Raw genomic sequence first — 17011 nt, 5'->3', positions numbered from 1 at the left:
ATCAAAAGTGTTCAAGTGAAAGCTGTTTAGTCGATTTGAGCCACTGACCAATAATTAACAGATTATTTGTTTACATGTATATGTAGCCATAATTTTTATTCAAACAAAAGCCTAAACGAAATCTGTTCATCTCATAAAGTGATTGTATCTCTCCAGAATTTCTTGATATCTTTCAGAATGTTTTTAAATGTCAGAGTTGAGGGTGAGTACACTTTTAATAGAGGGATAGAAATCACCTTTATACCTTTATTTGTGTTTTGAAGATGAAGGTTGTATTGGTTTGGGATGACATACAGTAGGTTTTCGTTTTGAGGTGAACTAACCCTTAAGGGTTAAAAGTGAAAGATTTTTTCACCATAGGATGGTTAAATTGCTTAACTGTGAAATGCAAATCAATATTACAGATTTATTTGAAGGTAACTGTGTAGTGTACAAGTCATGGCAACTCATTGCCAGTCAGCATCAATAATTCACAGTATATCTTGGATATATAGATCTACTCTACATGGGAGAAGGGATAATCTAGTGAACATATACATCAAAAATAAATAAAAATAACTCGATATGTCATAGCAGCAGTTGTTTTTCTTACCTTTACCCCTTTTTTTTAAACTAATCTCTTTTCTGGAGACCCTGTACGTTCAGCTTCATGCTGTTTTTCAGGATTGGCACAGAAGAATAGTATAAATTAAATAGTTTGGCCTCTGTATGCATGAACGTGTATAGTAACATTGTAAAAAAATAAAACATCAACGAAAAAAACGTATAAATAACATAAAAAAATTTGGCAATGTCGACATATAATAGCTTCCTTCTGCATTGGAGTTTCCCATGCAAAATGTTCGATCACCTTTCTTTTAGTAAAAAACACACACACATATACATGGATGAGCTACGGTAATATTCATCTATGTATGCAACTATTAACATCCCTATTATATTATATCATAATAAGACTTTGTTCGTTCTTATTTTGCATCCTTCAGCCTCTACGTCTCATTAAAGTGATTGTAGTGTCTGATGCATTGGAGATAAACACTGAAGGTGCGTGTCTGAGGAACAACACTGAAAAATGGAGAACGTCCAGGCTGAGAGAGATACCAAATCTGCCTCTACAGAAACAGTAGACAACAAGATAGAGAAAGAGTAATTAGGTGCCAATTGAACGTAATCCAAAGTTTTGATAGAATCCTGCAAATCAAGAACCTTTCGTGCACCAGAAGATCTTTCCCTCTCCTCTGCCACCTCATTTCAAGCCGGATGGCTGTTGTATTGGTGAAGTTGGTGTGTTCACAAGGGTTGAGCGAGTTTCTGGTTAGATTAGAGGTAGTTTCAAGGCCACACTGTTTTGTTTTTAAGGAGAAAATGGCAAAAACTTTCTGGCACTCTGAGAAAAACACAAGTTTGACTTCTCACTATATGTGTGTTGGTATATGTTACACAAAACTCAGTCCTGGGAGGAAATCCAATATGTTTAAGAATTAGCCCAACAGACACATGACAAAAGACAGAAAAAGGGAGAAATGGACAGAGTATTAGGGAGAGAGAGATATATAGAGGCTGTGTCCGAAACTGAAAGCAGCTGCCATGTTTTTGTATGAAAATATCGCCCAATGGAACTAGTTTGAGACCGGCTTCCAGAACACTAAACGTCACATCCAAAGGCCTGTTCAAATCAAAATTTAACCCACATAACTACTGGAACTATATCACAGTGGAACGATACCATTGGTATCAAATTTGCAATGTTTTTTCCCAGCTGATAAATGATTAGAATCAACATAGACTCTTTGCAAATATGTGCTTCAGCCTACAAAAATGTACTTAAACATATGTTTGACTGCAGTTTCATTTAAAATGAATGCTTTTGGGTAGTATAATGCCAACAAATTCTCAAACTTTTTCATGATGTTCTTTGGACATCAGTAAATAAATATCAGAGGACTGTTTAACAGTCTATGATTTGTAATCAGATATGTTTGCTTTCACATCTATTGTCGTATGGACAACTTTTCTGATGTGATCAGTTTGTTTTCGATAGATCACTTTGTACGATTCTGTTCTTGTGATGCAGAGCATTCGAGTTCGAGTTCGGTGAAGCAATGTAGAAAAGAAAGCAATGTAAGATCAAGGTAAAATGATGTGGTTTCAATGCATTTTCTATTGCTTTTGCTTTTGAAACACTATTTTAATGTTGGGTTTAGGCAAAAAATGTTGTTCTTGTGATGCAGAGCACTCGAGTTCGAGTACGGTGAAGCAATGTAGAAATGAAAGCAATGTAAGATCAAGGTAAAACTATGTGGTCGCAGTGGATTTTCAATTTCTTTTGAAAATACTAATGAAAAGTTGGGTTTAGGCAAAGACTATAGAATATAAAAGACATGGCACTCGTATAGTTTTAAATGGGGAAAAGTGTAACAGTCAATATTGCAAATAAAGCCCTGCCTACTAGTAGAGGAGCCAATCATCAATCGCTATAGACTGACGTTTCTTCGGGGGAGAAGCTCATACCAGACGTGTGCTTTTAAAACAGTTTAGTGGTCAACAAACACACTGGAATCTCAGCGAATACTTGCTTCACAGACATACGAAATATATCCACATAAAGCTTGAAATCTCTACTTTTAAATGAACCGAATATTCTTGAAAACAAAAGGTTTTTTGTTTTTGTAATCTGTATGATACAAACGTGAGGTACAGTCTGTCCTGTCAAACGCACATCACATGACAGCAACTGCTCAAACGCCCACACACTTGTAAACAAAGTCGCTTTCGTTTCTGGAGGAGATTCGCCATCAAGTTGTGAATTACATTGGAAGACCAGCGTGATCTGACAAAGCATTATTCAGAGGATGATAATGTGTAGCACGACTAAAAATGAGCTTGGGCAACCTGAAAAAAATGCTGATTTTGTTTGATTCGCACTTTTGAAACGGAACCTATGAGACAGATGTTATTTATTTCATTGGTGGTTCCAAATATGTAATGTAATCTTAAGCTTGGCGAATGGTTTTTGAAAATTTGATGTTTCCCCATTCAGTCAGAATGCCCGAGCATTGAATGCCCGATTCGGTGAAAGAATTGTCTTAAAGGGACTTACGTCTTAAAGGGTTTACGTCATCGATTCGCCTAGTGATCTGTATGACAACCCTCACCATCTCCTGGATGTGTTCAAGAAACGTACAACGAAACGTACCCAAGTAACGTTTGTCGGATTCGCAAAAATGTAGACAGCACCCTCTAGTGGATTTGTGACTTGAAACATGCAACGGAGTTTACCCGGAGCAACATTTTTTTTACTTTTTACAAAAATGTAGGCTGAGGCACGTATTTCCAATGAGAGAGTAGATGAGAATCCAAATATTTGGGCTTAATTATAATAAAATGTTGTTATGCATTGACGCGGACACTATATTTATCATTGTAGTCCCAGTAGCATTATTGATATGAACCGGCCATTATGATCCAGAACTAATGAATAACTCAATGTCATCTCAAGTTTTTCAAAACATGACAAAATGAACATTTCTGAATTCTTGTATTTCTAATCTGATTATCAGACGTCATTTCATCGCTTGCTGCCAAACTGAACACACAGGACTGTGAAAAATCTGCTATGTCGAACCAACTAGAGGCAAACACTAGATTCAGCGTGTCTTGTTGCCATTGTACTTTCAAATACTGACAGCAAAGGCTGCGTGTTTCAGGTTTCGGACGTAGCTGGAGCGAGGGCGACGTTTACTATGAGAGTGTTGCGCTATGCATCTGTTTCCTCTGACAGCCTTTGTGTGAATGTAGATCATTTCTCTCTTACGCTATATATATATATGTGTGCATTTTGTGCAGTCTATTCTTATCTGTAGTCCTTCCTACCCCACCGCTTCAAGGAGTCTCAGTTATGGAGTCCATCGGCAAACACCGGTTAAAGCTGCTGCTGGCTGGGCAGAGGGTCTTGACAGGGGTTTTGAATGGGGTTTCTTTCCTCACCATCGCTGTCCGTGCTGCCCTGACTGTCCAGACGAGGTGACGAGTGGTTCGGATACAGGCTGGACACGGGCAGACTCTGAAGAGGGTCCTCGTCTGAACTCAGGTAATCCCCTTCTGCAGAAGCTGGGCTTTCCAGACACAGGTCCTGATAAACACCACTGCCGTTGTTCTGGAACTTGGAGGGCTGTCCACGAAGCTGCCTGATCTAAAATGTCAAGAGAAAGGGTTGGCAATAAAGTATATGCACAGCTAGTCAATTTTAAATGTAATTAAAATATAATCAGTTAAATAGACTTATCCATTCATTTAGCTGTTCAAATGTAAAACCAGATAAAAGACAAGTGTCGCCAGTAGCAGCAGGCTAGTGCAGAAACCCCATTGAAAATACTGGGGAAAATTACATTTCCATATTGTAAAGACATGGTGTGGAACAATGGAATGCAATGCTTCATTTCCAGTCTGAGACACACTTTATTTCATAAATATCAATCAGGCAGTGAAAATCACTGATTTTTAAAGAAATCAGATCTTATATGTTTGATGTTATTAATGCATACTTTTCACAGATTTTTAGATACGTCAGTTAGAAAATGCCAGTTTGAGATTTATCCGGATTAGTGTAGACTAGGGCTGTCAAGCTCAATTCCTGGAGGGCCACATCCCTGCACAGTTTAGTTCCAACTCTGCTCTCACACTTATTCCATGGTCACGCTACAGTTGATTAAACAAGACGATTAGACATTTAAAACAGCAAGCGATTGGTCCATATTTAAAATTTCTGTCATGTTTTGATCTTATATTGGTCTGTCGCAGCCACGTGATGCGATTTCACAGGTCAGAGTTCACCAAGCTTGAATTCTGCAATGCAGCGAACTTTAAAACTTGTCGCACAAGCTTGCGTTTCCAGTCTGTCACGTTTGGCTGCATATGAAATAAAGTCTACAGAGTGAAAAGTGCAGCGTGGCCGCGGCTTTTCCTGTGGGTTTCAAACAAGCCTGAATTAGTGTGATCAGGTGTGTTTAATCAGTGTTGGAACTAAACTGTGCAGAGTTTGACACCCCTGCACTCTCCGAAATAAAGGTACAGGAGCTGTCACTGGGGTGGTACCTTTTCAAAAGGTACTTAAGGGTCCTTATTAATGCCTCATATTAGTACCTATACCTTTGAAGTACCAATATGGACCCTTTAAGCACAAATGTGTACCTTTTGAAAAGGTACCACCCTAGTGACAGCTCTCGTACCTTTATTTCTAAGAGTGTGGTGTAGACCAAGGGTTTTCAAACTGTGGGGCACAAGACACTGAGGCGTGCACTCGTAATTATGATGACGATTTTTAGCATTCACTAGAGGGAATATGATTAACGTTAGCTCCACAACTAAGTTTCAGGCACCTGTAGAGTTAGTGGGTTCCAGTAAATATACTCAAATAAAATGGAGCGGGTGCTTTTTAAAATAAATGATGGTGAATGAATGAAAGTCAAACCAGTGAGCGTCAGACAAAAAGTGCCCTTCTGAATCAAATAAGCAGGATGCCTTCTGGATCTTTCACTTTGAAGACACTACTGACTATGTTTACATGGACATCAGTTATTTGCCTTAATAAGACACTAATATAATTAGGATGTTATGTGAAGTGCTTTTGGAAAGTTGCGTCACCAGGCTATTTACATTAATGCTATTCACATCCAATTTTGGGTGTTTTATCCTTGATTTTTCGACTTTACTGCTGTTTGTTTTAAGTTTCATTTGCAGTCATGAACATATAATTCCCACTCCCGTGACAAACTGGGGAGCCGAATGGAAAGGAAAGAAAATCCTCCACATTTCGTGATGTGTGCTTATATGTAAACGCACCCGGCCTTTTACTGACAATCGCGTATGTGTGTGTATTTTGTCAGAAAATGCGGCGAAAAGTCCTACATGACGGTAATAGTTTGCTGTGTTTATCTCAATAATGTCACTAATATCTGCACATACTCCACATGTCTTAATTCAATTTCTGTTTTAAGTATTGTCTTAATCTTATTAAAATCGTATTAAAGTATTGTTGCCCCCTAAAATGTCTAAAACTCTGCCTGGTAAGCATCCAAAATATACAGTACACAATGCAAGCAATGCAACCTTTTCAGAATGAATTTGACAGAAATTGGCATCCAAACAACTTTTGCACAGAAATTGATTGCTAGTAAATTTCACATTTACAGAGAAATTGCAAGTGATGCACTGAATTACACCTCAAATTTTTTATATTATCTTCTAGGCTTTGGAAAAAATGACTTGCATATTAATCATGATTCTGTTAGCGATTTGCATCAATTCCCAAATTTCTATATGATATTCTAAATGTTATATATGATATATATAAACCCTTATGTGCTGTTGGGGATGTTTTCATCCTCTCTGGGGTGATTTTGAGTCTTAATTTGACAATAACTGTTTCTGTGTTTCAGCTAGCAGAATGATTTTTCATGACAAATCTTATTTTGACACATATTTAGGGAAGATGCTTAAAAAAATACACTCTGACCATGACCATTGAAATGTCCAAGACTGTTATAAAAGGTAAAAAAAAAAATCCAGTCCACAATTACTTTTTATATTGAAAATATTTCATTTTGTGTGTTTTTTCACCAAATCAGTGACATCATCTATGCATTTGGCAATTAAAAAGTTAAAAACTTTAGTAGTTTTGATCAGGACTGAGGTTGATTAACAGATTTATTCCAAAAAAAATCTGAAAAAAATATTTATCTGATGCATTTTACTGCAGATTAATTCAGTAAACATTTTCATCCCAAACAAAGCAAAATGGTAGTACATTTAAACAGTGCACAAGGGTTAAGAAGAAGGAAACTAAATCAAATTTCCTTTCTATCTGTTCAGAAGAATAAGCTGTAAAAGACCATTTAAAAATTAACTTTGAATATTTTGTGTTTGTATGGCAGAACTTAATATACACATACTGTCAATATTAAACAATAAAAGAGCACATCTATAGACTAAAACCCGACTGACCTGAAACAAATGTTAAATCTAAATTAAAAATCATCCAAGCATCAAGTTGAAATGTCTTTTGCTAATGCCTGTAATGTAAACACTTCCAGTTAAATACACACACCATTAATGCCACTTAACCAGAGTGTACACGCAAGCAACTTCTTGCAACAGGCTGGTATGTTTCCATAGCAACAAGCAGCGGTTGTCAATGTGTGCTGATGCTGAGTTTAAAAGTCTGCTTATCAGAGACGAGTTACAGACACATGTAACAGTGCACACACGAACAGCGATTAAGATCAGTTCGCCACTTTCTAGTGTTAAAAGCACCATGGTTTGGATTAGATGTAAGGCTTTTTAGTAAAAATTCTGGCTACAAATATTTAGGATTACAATCACTACAATCATACAGGACTCCAAAATATCTTATTATTCTACTACTATTACAGTTACTGCTATTAAATCAACACTACTAAAGTACAGTTGAAGTCAGAATTATTAGCCCTCCTGAAGTATTAGCCCATTTGTACATGTTTTCCCTCCAATTTCTGTTTAACAGAAAGATTTTTCTACACATTTCTAAACATAATAGTTTTAATAACTCATTTCTAATAACTGATTTATTTTCATCATGATGACAGTTAATAATATTTTTCTTGATATTTTTCAAGATACTAGCATTCAGTGTTTTTCAAGATACTAGTATTCAAAGTGACATTTAAAGGCTTAACAAGGTTAATTAGGAAAGTTAGGGTATATAGGCAAATCATTGCATAAAGATGGGGCTATTCTAGACCAGGGGTTTCTAAACTTTTCAGCCCGCGAGCCCCAAAATAACAATGCCACTAACTCACGACTCCTACATTTCTTGGAGGTGGTTACAAATATACAACAATAGGCCTATATAAACACGAGCATATTGACAACACAAAAAAGTGCAACGGTCTAACAACCATAAGCTATCATTTATACAGTCATTCATTTATACATTCATTCATTTATACAGTCATTAATTAGTTTGTTTAATTTAATATTAGCCTCACCAAAAGAGACCGGTAGACACAATGACTATGTTCACTGTACTGGGACATCAGTGACTGTCGAACAATTGTGTGTGTGGACTATCCTGACGCAAAACACGGCGGTGTTTACATATCTGTACTTTACTTCAATTATGCAACTTTTAATTCGATTTATGTTTAGTTCAATTATAACTTTTATTATAAAATCACTGTTTACGGGGTGAACTCTGAATCAGAGTATTGTCTTATTAAAATCTGATTATTTGCATCCATGTTAATGTATTCACTATTTTCTGCATAAGTCTATTCATGGTTTAATTTTGGAAACCATTTCATCCCATTGGAAGCCATCCAGAGATCATCCTCAATGTTCAGTTTTTGTATTTATTTTTAATGTATTTGATTGCTATAAAGATGTCAGAAGGTTTAACCTGGTGCTATAAAAGCAATCTGCTGCAGCTGACGGTATTTCTGTGTTGGTAATCTACTGTAAACACACTAATCATAAGAAAAAAAAATAGGGGCATAACTTTTTATTTGCATGTTGTTGAGTTTTTTATGTAACTCTTAATAATCTTCTGTTGGATAAAATATGGTAATTCCAATGGTTTGATAAAATCTATTTGACTTTTGTAAATCACCAAGCGACCCACTATCATAGTCCTGGAACCCCCACTTTGGGAACCACTGTTCTAGACAATTAAAGCAAAATATTGCTTAAGGTAGCTAATAATATTGACCTTAAAAAGGTTTTTAAAAAAATGTAAAACTTTCATTCTAGCCAAAATAAAACAAATAAGACTTTCTCCAGAAGAAAAAATATTGTAGGACATACTGTGAAAGATGCCTTGCGCTGTTAAACATTATTTAGGAAATGACGAAAACAAACTCAAAGGTGGCATAATAATTCTGACTTCAGCTGTAAATATTTTTACAGCTATTTTTATAGCTAATTATAGAATAAGTTTAGCATTGACAGAAGCATTTGGTAATTTATGTTTTAATCATTAATTTAACTGAAATTTAGACATCTAATCTACACTCATCGGCCATTTAAATAGGTACACCTGTCTAAATGCTTGTTAACGCAATTCTCTAATCAGCCAATCACAGGGCAGCAAATCAATGCATTTAGGAGACCTGGTCAAGATGATCTGCTGCAGTTCAAACCGAGCATCAGGAGGAGAAAGGTGATATAAATGACTTTGATCGTGGCATACAGTAGTTGATGGTGACAGACAGGCTGATCTGAGTATTTCAGAAACTGCTGATTTACTGGGATTTTCACGCACAACCATCTCCAGGGTTTACAGAGAATGGTCAGAAAAATAAAAAATTTCCAGTGAGTGGCAGTTCTGTGAGCGCAAAGGCCTTGTTCCCACAGGTCAGAGGAAAAAGGCCACACTAGTTCAAGCTGATAGAAAGGCAAAAGTAACCACTCGCTCCAACCAAGGTATGCAGAACAGCATCTCTGAACGCACAACACGTCCAACCTTGAGGCGGATGGACTACAGCAGCAGAAAACCACACCGGGTGCAACTCCTGTCAGCCAAGAACAGGAAACTGAGGCTACAATTGGCACAGGCTCACCAAAATTGAACAATAGTAGATTGGAAAAACGTTGCCTGGTCTGATGATTCTCGATTTCTGCTGTGACATTCGGATGGTAGGGTCAGAATTTGGCATCAACAACATGAAAGCCTGGATCCATCCTGTCTTGTATCAACGATTCAGGCCTGAAGTGGTAATGTAATGATGTGGGGGATATATTCTTGGCACACTTTGGGCCCATTAGTACCAATTGAGCATCGTGTCAATGCCACAGCCTACCTGAGAATTGTTGCCGAACATGTCCATCCCTTCATGACCACAGTGTACCCATCTTCTAAAGACTACTTCCAGCATGATAAAGAATGAATCATGTCAGACTGGCTTCTTAAACATGACAATGAGTTCACAGTACTCAAATGGCCTCCACAGTCACCAGCTCTCAATCCAATAGAGCACCTTTGGGATGAGATGGAACGGGAGTTTCACATCATGGATGTGCAGCCGACAAATCTACAGCAACTGCACGATGCTGTAATGTCAATATTGGCCAAAATCTCGGAGGAATATTTCCAGTGCCTTGTTGAATCTATGCCACGAATGATTAAGGCAGTTCTGAAGGCAAAAGGAAGTCCATCCCTGTACTAGTAAGGTATACCTAATAAAGTGGCCAGTGAGTGTTCTATATATACATTTCTTATATAAATGTAAGTATTCTTAATTAAAAAAACTAAATCTGATATTGTACTGGTGGTACTATTCATATGCTAAATCTACATGTGCATTCTACATGACTATGGATGTGTGTGTGAATCATGTAGTAAGTGGATTTTCTTGCGTGACAGAAATGGACCACAATTTTCTGCTCTCATTTCAGATCTTCCCTTCTGAGTCAGTGAGCACAAGTGAGTATGTTTGCGTGTGTGTGTGTGTGTGTATGTGTGTGCTAACATTCGTGAGAGCGTAAAACAGGTATTATGTGAAAATCTCAGATCTGAAACGTCATGGATTTCCCAATAAGTGCTTTAGCAATTTGTGTGTGTGTGTGTGTGTGTGTGTGTGTAGGGGTGGGAGGAGCTGTGGTTAACCAATGGAAAAGCTTCCTGAGACAATCATCTACACAAGCCCCGCCTCTCACTTCCTCTGTCTGGTTGATCTCGTTTCACCAAAACCACAGGGCAAAAGTCAGTGCAATGCGTTTCCGATTTAGAACTTCACCGAGATTTTGTGAAGCACGTTCAAAACTGCAGTGATCCAATAATGGCTGTACAGGAAAGTAAATAGATTATTATAGGCAATGCAATGTTAAAACTGTTTGGATGGCGGCTGAATCTATCACTAAGGAACTTAATAGAAATGGACGGTTGTGATCTGTGACATTTAACACATTTATCGACCACTTTAATTTACATCTTTAAATAATCTTTATTTGGGGGATCTTCTGTGCTAATTTTGAGGCATGGGAAAGGGTTAGTATGGTTAACTAAAACCGGAAATGTAAAATTATGTTCAAACTTCAATAAAATAAAGACGTAAAAAAAAAAAAGTTGAATAAATATATACACAGTTATAAAATTTGAGTAAAATTTTGTTGTAGTTTTTTTTTTTTTGCTTAGTGACAGTATTACTGTTTTAAAATAATAAATGTTGTATTTCAAAGCACAACAAAAGCAGTGCATTGCTTAAGTAGGCTTCATCTACATTCAGACACATTCATATGTTATGTTTTGAACTACATACCAGTTAGGGATGCATCAATTATAGATGTTGGTTGTACAACTATATATATATACGACTATATATATATATCAGGGTTATCACAGTTGATGTGAATTCAAGCTTTATATTAGGTAAGTAGCTATTTAGATGAACTGATGTTGCCATCTGCGTTCATGCATGGATAATCATTTTAATAATATTTCGTCTAACATATCCTTTGTTTACATTGCACTGAAAGGCACGCACAACTCTCACTGTGAGATGTTTTCTACTGCGTACGCCCGGAAAGCCGCAAGTGTGTTGCTCCGCTTGTGTGTGCTTATTGTCATATATTCTTACATTAGAAATAACAAACTTGCAATATTTGATATGGGAACGGCCTCTGCCCCAGTTAATCCGGTATGTGTGCGTATTAGCCTCGGTGTACATACTTGGAACTTTAAACTAGCACACAGTAACTGAACTGTTGGCAACTTGTCATAACTTTGTTTAATTGCAGCAGTTTTGTTTTGTTCCGTGCAACAGAAATGCGGCTTAGAGAAGCCTTTACGATTAATTAACTGTCATGAATTAAAGCGCAGTTAATAGTAAAATCGGCTAATCGTTGCATCCCTATTACTGATATCAGTGCATTGTAAAAAAAGGCCTTTTCTACAAACACATCCAAATGTTTTCGGCTGCCCGCGCCATTCGCTTATGGTGACTCACGCTCTGAGCAGCCTTCAACTGCAGCTCGTGCTGTAATGAACAGACGCACGTCACTTCATAACTATAGCGGCGTTTTTTCGTTATTTTTGATGTTTTAGTCACTATTTAGAAGGCTGGAACAAATTGCCTCGGGGGCCAGGTTGAACAGGCCGCCAATTAAATAGCCCTGCTCTACAGTAACTTACTGGCAGCAGTTCACCAGTATCGCAAAAATACTGTAGTTACATTTACAGCACCATTTCTCCTGCTGTATATGTATTTACCCTGCAGACGCAGGATGCCAACATGTTGTCATATTGACGTAGTACTACAACGTCATGGGGATGTTGGATTTTGTTTGGAAACGAAAATCGGGTTGACGTCAGAACTCAACGTCTTACCTAAAATCAATCTAAAAAACAACCAAATATCAATATCTCATTAAACATGATGAATATCTAATCATGTTACACCTTGACGTTGTGTGGACATTACCACTATGACGTCTATCAAAGTTTGGATTTTGGTCACTTTCCAACACAACCTAAAATCAACCAAATATTAACATAAAATAACGTTGTCCTTAGACGCTGGCTAGACATTGAATTTTGGTCACCTGATGTCACGACCTAAATCTAACCTAATGAGGTTGGGTGCCTGCTGGGTACAGTATTGTATATCTTCATGGTAAAATGTAGTCATTTTCACAATGCAACTTTAAAATACAGTAACATACGGCCCTGGGAGTAAGTAAAGTAAAGTAGTACATTTAGTGATCTTCTTTTTTATTTTTGTAATTAATTATTGTAAACAAAATAAAAACAATTAAATTAATCAAATTATATATTTTATAAAAACTACACTGAATTAATTGCAAATAAAATGAGTGAATTTATTATCACATCATGTCAAATATGAATCCGCCCTAAATATATAAATAACTAAACAATATATCACAGAAATGTCTGTATTGTAAATATTATTATTATTATTATCATTATTATAATGATTGCTTTTAGGTGACAAATGAAGTTGTATGTACAAATACACATAGCACTAAAATAAATATTACTTTTAGTCATTTTATACTTTTAAAATGAAACAAATTTACCCAAACAAATGAAAACATTAGGTATGGATTTGAGCAAAATTAAATTTTAATGCTAAATGACAGTATTACTATCTGAAAGTATTAAAGTAGTATGTTTGGTCCCCCAAATTGAGGGTTGAGTGTTGGGCTAATGACCCACATCCCTAAAATTAGATGTTACGAAACACCAACATGGTGCGGCTAAATATCAACGTCAGTGTAAACTGCCCTGGGAGTAAGAAAGTAAGTAAAGCTTGATCAAATTATACATTTTATATATATAAAAAAACTACAATGACTTAATTGCAAATAAAATAGGTGAATTCATTATCGCATCATGTCTAATTTGAATCAGCCCCAAATATATAAATGAATAAAACAGATCACAGAAAAGGTTGTATTATTATCACTATTTTTAATGATTAATGTTTTTAAGTGACAAATGAACTTGTTTACATGAAAGCACTGAAATAAATATTACTTTTAGTCATTTTATAGTTTTAAAACGGAAACATTTACTCAAACAGATAATCAAATTACAATAAACTGTGTTAAAATAGGGTTTATTCAAGTTGCTTTGTTTTGAACAAAGATTATCTCAAATATTTGGCACTACAGAACAAATGTGGACATGATTTCAGCTTATATAAATCACATTAAGTTTTTAAGCTAGCTGCTTTGTACAAATACCTTCAACGGAATTGTAAATGACATGAAATGAATTTACCCCATATAAAATAATTAATAAATAATAAATATAAATTATTAAATAAATAAAAAATCTTTAATTCATTTGCAATTTATTTAAAATATTTAATTAAAACTGTTAAAATAAAATAAAATGAAACATTTTAATTTAATTTAATCACATTGTGTTATATTACACTGGGGATTAATGAAGTAGTTTTGCTTTACTCCAGTCTAATCCAAAATCTTACGTTCAGAACATATGGTGACCCGATTTCGTGACAATATGGGCACAAGCAAACTGCTGATGTAAAATCCGTCCTTTGAAAGCGCCCACAATGCATCTGAGCTCAGTGATTACAGTAACTTTGAAACTGGAGCATAATCACTTCAAATTTGTATGTAAACACTGACACAAGCGGAGCGATCGATCGAGAGGAAACGTGAGTGACGGTGACAAAATCAAAACGAAATAAAAGATGGATGAAAACGAGAGATGAGAGACGCGAACAGAGAGGTGAAAGGGAGGGAAATAAATAGAAGAGAAAGAGAATGTCAACACACTCTCACACCCCCCTGTCACGAAAGCTTGCTCTCCAAATGAGCAAGAACATCAGTAGAGGTGCGTGAGATGGAACTGTGACTGGGCTGCGTGGGTAAAGACCGCACTATCAAACCATCAAAGCTGGCTCTGTGTGCAAGTTCATATGGGGGAATGGGGAAAAAAAAATTTCGAGTGGTTTTTATTGTGGTTAGGGAGGGTCCCGAATGCCAAGAAAAGCACTGCAATACCACTTGAAAAAAGGTAAACCACTTACAGAAAACAAACATATAACACAGAAGTGGCTGTGTTGATTTTTTTAGAATTATTAATGTTTTTTGACAAATGAACTTATTAGTACAAATATACATGATAGCACTGAAATTAATATTACTTTTAGCCATTTTAAAATGGAAACATCCAAACAGATAATCAAATGACAATAAACTGTGTTATATTAGGGTTTATTCAAGTCGCTTTGTTTTGAACATAGATTCTCTCAAATATCTGGCACTATCATTCATGTTGTCCCAACACATATTAAGTTAACTTAACAACACTTAACAAATGTATGTAGATTGAACATAAAAAATTAAGTTGTTCCAATGAAATCTCAAGAATTGTGTTGTTTCAGCTTATTTTAAATAAGTAGTTTAAACAAGTTAAATATATATATATATATATATATATATATATATATATATATATATATATATATATATATATATATATATATATTTGGAGTGTACTGAACAAATGTTGACATCATTTCAACTTACAAACTTATTCAAATTACAATAACTAATAAATGAGCTGCTTAAAATTAATAATTAATAAACTGGTAACCCTTTACAATAAGGTTTATTAGTTAATGCATTTACTAACATGAACTAATCATGAACAATTATTAACATCCAAGTCCATGCTTGTAACTAATGTTAACAAGCATGGACTTGGATGTTAATAATGCATTTCTAAATGTTCAATTATGATTAATAAATGCTGTACAAGTGTTGTTCATGATTAGTTCATGTTAGTAAATGCATTAACTAATAAACCTTTTTGTAAAGTGTTACCTAGCTATTGTACTAAAAAAATAATTGAGAACAAGTGAGCAGTTAGTAATTACAACCAATAACACAAATAAATATAACAGAGCAATTAAACTATGCTAAACTCTATTGCAGTAGGGCTAACAGTGACTTTCTCTTTTATTGTAGATTAATGTTAAAGACGGCAGCATTATTCATGCATTTACATTGTCTTGTGTTCAATCTTTAAACTGATAAAACCTGAAACACGCATGAAGTTTGCAGCATTGGCTGTGAACTCTGAATAAATAAACAAAGTGCAACTGTGGTGGGCTAGGCTAGACTGTGGAGGACAAACACCAATCAGAAACTGCCACACTAACCCACTGTCGAAGAAAGACAATGCTTTGATAAACAGATATTGCGAAAAAGTGATATTGGATCGTTTCAAATATTCCAGTATCTTTACACATATCTCGAATATTGATTCCTCTGTTTACCAGAAATAACGTGGGGTGTAAATGTTATGAAGTGCAAGAGCAAAGATTGTGACAGATAGCAGCTGAACTTGCAGATGAGTGCAAGTACATGTGTGTGTTTGTTTGTAAAAGGCTCACCTCACTCTTGAGTTCAGCGATCTGCTGTCTCAGTTCAGTTATATACTGTCTGGAGTCTGAGTGATTCAGCTGGCCCTGGATCAGCCCTTCCTCCTTCTGCAGGCAATACGTACACACACTTTAAGAATATACATACAGAAAGCAAACTACCCAGATAGCAGAATTTTTGTGGCCCAAATTCGGCCCACACTAAACACTTACATCTGACAAATAAGCCATATAATACCACATATAGACCAGAATTCAATGACAAATGAACCAGAACTGACCCTATTCAGGGCCACAGTTTGCTTCTTTTTTTACACACTAAAGACTACCATCTGACCCACATAGCCAGAGTTTACTGTGCCGAATATCTGCCCAAAAATGGCCCACATATGTTTTAAGATAACTAGGCCACATTTGCCATATTTCCTCTGGGCCACTTTAGGTCCACAGCCGCATTAGCCAGAGCTTACTGTGCTAAATATTTCCCAAAAGTGGCTCACATATATTTCAAGATAACTGGGCCACATTTGTCATATCACATTTGGGTCACTTTAGGCTCACATCCACATTACCCAGTGTTTACTATGCCAAATTTTTACCAAAAGTGGCCCACATATGTGTTAAGATAACTGGGCCACATTTGTCATATCACATCTGGGCCACTTTAGGCTCACATCCACATTAGCTGGAGTTTACTATGCCAAATTTTTTGCCAAAAGTGGCCCACATATGTTTGAAGATAACTGGGCCACATTTGTCATATCACATCTGGGCCACTTTAGGCTCACATCGATATTAGCTGGAGTTTACTGTGCCAAATATTTGCCAAAAGGGGCCCACATGTTTTAAGATAATTGGGCCACATTTGCCATATCACATCTGGGCCACTTTAGGCTCACAACCACATTACTCAGAGTTTACTATGCCAAATTTTTACCAAAAGTGGCCCACATATGTTTGAAGATAACTGGGCCACATTTGTCATATCACATCTGGGCCACTTTAGGCTAACATCCACATTAGCTGGAGTTTACTATGCCATTTTTTTTACCAAAAGTGGCCCACATATGTTTGAAGATAACTGGGCCACATTTGTCATA

At 36.1% G+C, this 17011-nt stretch overlaps 1 protein-coding gene across 2 annotated transcripts in view; it reads right to left on the bottom strand.

Moving 5' to 3' along the window:
* Positions 1 to 392: 392 nt before the first annotated feature.
* evi5l (ecotropic viral integration site 5 like) overlaps positions 393 to 17011 on the bottom strand; it is a 68802-nt gene continuing 52183 nt past the window's right edge. For both annotated transcript variants that reach the window (XM_087237586.1, XM_087237587.1), the window contains 2 exons: positions 15924 to 16019; positions 393 to 4192 (listed from right to left, as the gene is read on the bottom strand). In XM_087237586.1, coding sequence (XP_087093712.1) covers positions 3923 to 4192; positions 15924 to 16019 — 366 coding nt within the window. In that variant the 3' untranslated portion in view covers positions 393 to 3922. The remainder of the gene's footprint in view (positions 4193 to 15923; positions 16020 to 17011) is intronic.

Source organism: Danio rerio, chromosome 1 (genome assembly GCF_052040795.2).
Source record: "Danio rerio strain M-AB ecotype USA chromosome 1, GRCz13ab, whole genome shotgun sequence".
NCBI classification, from domain to species: domain Eukaryota; kingdom Metazoa; phylum Chordata; class Actinopteri; order Cypriniformes; family Danionidae; genus Danio; species Danio rerio.
This window is presented reverse-complemented; position numbering and strand designations above follow the sequence as displayed.